The sequence below is a fragment of the Musca domestica genome, unplaced genomic scaffold, assembly GCF_030504385.1.
Source record: "Musca domestica strain aabys unplaced genomic scaffold, Musca_domestica.polishedcontigs.V.1.1 22, whole genome shotgun sequence".
NCBI lineage: Eukaryota > Metazoa > Arthropoda > Insecta > Diptera > Muscidae > Musca > Musca domestica.
In genome coordinates, this window is record NW_026712262.1 from 11,259,590 (window position 1) to 11,263,582 (window position 3,993).

Genomic DNA, 3,993 nt, shown 5'->3' on the forward strand with positions numbered 1-3,993 from the left:
AGCGAGCTGTGGAATGCGCGGACGGCTTAAACAGGCTATCGAATGTGACCCCATAGAACTTGGGGTAAGTGGTGGTCGAAATTAGAACACCATCGGCCAGTACATTCTAAAGGATGGGGTTTGATCCATGGTTGAATAAAAAGGTAAGGTAGAGCTACCAGCTGATTACATTTTTTTTCTAAGTGTGCCCGACTTCTGCCTATTTTTGGTAGGTATTTATTGTTTTGAAAAATAAAAACATAAACAGCGGGACTCGCATTAATGATATTAAACAAATTTGGCACGGAATTGAAAGATTGATCATTTAGGATCATATTTTTGAGAGAACATCCAGACATTTCATTCATTTTTCGCTCTATACGAGGCATTTGAAAAATAGCCAAAAAATATCAAATAAATGAAAACAACTTGTTGGATATAATTTTGAATAATTCTGATAGGAAAATTATTAAGCAAATTTTAATTTAACAATGCAAGCAGAGAGGATGAAAAATATAAAAATTGTGAACACATAAATTCGAAGCCTACTTATTGCAATACAAATTATTTTCAAAAAATTACTAGTTTTATTACAAAATAAATACAACACCACCCTTTAATGAAATTATATTTTTATATTAAACCCGTTTTTCAGAAAACTGTTTATTCCGTGGTAAAATAAGGATGGTAAAGTCAATTCGAATCAGCATATCCATCACTGATTTTCAGCAATTTACCTTGTCAAATTTCCTACATAGGAAACGGGTTCCCGTCACTGATATGTGCATATACGGTGGATTTATAAATATAAATTTTGTCAGAATTTAATGTCGTTGTTGTAACAGTAGTACATGTGGATATTTGTATTCTGCTAATCTGGCTCCAGGTTTAAAAATTCGGCTACTTTAAGGGGCTGTAAGCAGAGATATTCTGGAGTGAGTTGGGTATGTTTGTATCACACGCCGGGCAGACGTCACGCACATCTTCGTCATCCAGTTGTATCCACCATATTATTGTGGGGATGACTCTACCGGTAACACCCAAGCAGGAACTGCAACGAAAACATATTACTATGTTGACGTAGGGGCCATGGTAGAAGAATATAGGTAGACGCGTCGACACAGCTGCTGGGACAATGGACTGTCAAACCAATTTTGGAATTGAAAATGTTGAATGAAAAATTATTTAAATTTGTAAAAATTGTTGAAAAACGAGAATTATAATAGCCTCCGTATGACGTAGTATAAGAAAACATATAAAAATCCACTTATATTTGAAAAAACATTACAATTTTTTTGACATATCAATGCTCCCAAGCGTTGATGGATCTACCTGTATTCTTCTGCCACGGTAAGGGCCCAATACGAATAGAGGCAGCTACACCATTCGGATTTAATTGTGCCAAACCTACTCGGGTTTGTTAGGTTAGGATGTCAATTTTATAAATATTATTATCTTTCCTTGATCTGCTCGTTGCTCTTTGAGATGAGACTAGGGGTCGGTCTCATGGTAGAAAAATATAGGTAGACGCGTCGAAACAGCTGCTGGGACAATGAACTGTCAAACCAATTTTGGAATTGAAAAAAAATTATTTAAATTTGTAAAAATTATTGAAAAAACGCGAATTATAATAGCCTCCGAATGACGTAGTATAAGAAAACATATCAAAATCTGCTTATATTTGAAACAACAATTAAAATTTTTTTGACATATCAATGCTGCCAAGCGTTGATGCAACTACCTGTATTCTTCTGCCATGGGTCGGTCTCGTCAATTTATTCCAAGTTTTATTAAATCTGGCAGAATGTAAACGTACTATAAGAAATCAGTTTGTCCGACAGTCTTTTGGTACGCTATGCGCTTCTAACGTAAAAGCGTCGTAAGACCGCTACATTATTTGGCTGATGAGTTCCGATTTAGAACAGGATAAAGCATAATGAATTTATTATTCCCTTCTATTTGTGTCGAAATCGTGAATTACTGTGTTGACGAATTTATATATGGCTGCTGGACCGATTGCGGAAAGAAATCAAGGTAGGTATAAATATTTATCAGAAGATTGTGCTAAATTTACCAAGTATTTTGTGTAGATGCTACGATTTATGTCGGTGGGCTGGATGATAAAGTTTCGGAAACTTTGCTGTGGGAACTTTTTGTTCAAGGAGGCCCAGTGGGTGAGTTATATTGTAATACATACATACATTGATACTAATTTTTATGTGATATTATAGTAAATGTTCATATGCCGAAAGACAGAGTGACGCAAATGCACCAAGGTTATGGCTTTGTGGAATTTCTAAGTGAAGATGATGCGGACTATGCCATAAAAATAATGAACATGATAAAGCTTTATGGGAAGCCAATAAGAGTAAATAAAGCATCTGCTCATCAAAAGAATTTGGATGTGGGTGCAAATATATTTATCGGAAATCTAGACTCCGAAGTTGACGAAAAGCTGCTTTACGATACATTTTCAGCATTTGGTGTAATATTGCAAACTCCAAAGATTATGCGAGACCCTGAAACTGGCAATTCTAAAGGTTTCGCTTTTATAAACTTTGCCAGTTTCGAGGCATCGGACGCAGCAATGGATGCAATGAACGGACAATATCTTTGCAATAGACCAATATCTGTGTCGTACGCATTCAAAAGAGACTCGAAAGGCGAACGTCACGGATCAGCAGCGGAAAGGCTTTTAGCTGCGCAAAATCCATCTTCTCACGCCGACAGGCCGCATCAGCTTTTTGCGGATGCTCCAGTTCCAACTATGATTCCTGTTTTGCCAGGACAAATTATTCCACCTCCGTTGTTGGCACCACCTCCCCCTCCAACAGCGAGCACGTCGTCAATGATACCCCCACCTCCACCAGTTCCTCCACCACAGACTTCATTTGTGCCTCCACCCCCCCTACCGCCTATTGGTGGTGCTCAAACCCTACCTCCTCCAGTTGGAATTCCTCCGCCACCCAGAATGTTACCACCAGGCGCCTGGTCATCTGGAACTCCGGCTCCGCCTCCCCCAAACTGGAGACCATCTGCCAATTTTCCTCCAGTATCGTACCCACCCACACAATTTAACGGCGAGCAACCAGTTAGTTTCCAATATTAATTATAGTTTTGTTATTAAAACTAAAAATAACTTTGTAAATGAAAATTGTGTAGTGGGAAAGAACCAATATTTTTAATATATTGTAAAAGGTGAATAGACAACATTGTGTTAAAACTTTCACTTCGTTTTTACAAAGAATCTTAAAATTGTGATGAGAAAGTTAGTCCAACATTCGTGAAGCGAAAATTTAAAACCTAGGAAATCAGTTTCTAAAAAGAGTGAATACGCTATATATACCTTTCCTTTCATATTGTTGGTATTGGAAGCCTCTTTTTATCATCAAGAGAATCAACATAGGGGCTATGCTCGGATCGTTCTGAAATTTTTACCACAGGTAGGTATTTTTAATCTGATTACGGCAAAGTAATTTTTTTGTGGGGGAAATACCCGGTTATTCGACCCGAAAGTTCAGATACAATATTCGGTTTTTATCCGGTTCTACAAAATGGAGATAATTTGAAAGCTTATGAAAATACCTATCCAACAAGGGGTCACATGATGGGTTACTAGAACCGGTTCCAGAGTAATGCAAGAAAATTGATATTTTTTACTAGTACTTTTTGAAAAACCCATAAAAACTCAAAAATGGACCCATTATAGGGTATTAAAATCTGCCTCCCTTATAACAGCCAACACTATTACCTTTCTAAAATGGTGTCATATGTGTTGACATCTTTTGTAGTTCCGAAGATATTAGTAATAGAAATCATTAAATTGCAATTTTTTCTCCAGTCAAATGTATCTAACCTCTATAGCATTTTGAAACAGACGGCCTTCGGCGGGGGCTTGAGATTTTCTCCTCTGGTATATGTCCAACACTTACTACGCGATCCATAGTTTTTCTAAACACTGTAATTTTGGTAGGTAGCCGGCCTTCGGCCTGGGCTTGAGATTTTCTCCTCTAA

The 3,993-nt window shown here is 37.4% G+C and overlaps 1 protein-coding gene across 1 annotated transcript; it reads left to right on the forward strand.

The window, feature by feature from the left end:
• Positions 1-1,852: 1,852 nt before the first annotated feature.
• LOC101891954 (splicing factor 3B subunit 4) lies at positions 1,853-3,189 on the forward strand. The gene is made up of 3 exons (XM_005191208.4): positions 1,853-2,013; positions 2,070-2,153; positions 2,211-3,189. The coding sequence occupies exons 1-3, from the start codon at positions 1,980-1,982 to the stop codon at positions 3,086-3,088; spliced, it is 996 nt and encodes a 331-aa protein (XP_005191265.2). The 5' UTR covers positions 1,853-1,979; the 3' UTR covers positions 3,089-3,189.
• Positions 3,190-3,993: the final 804 nt, after the last annotated feature.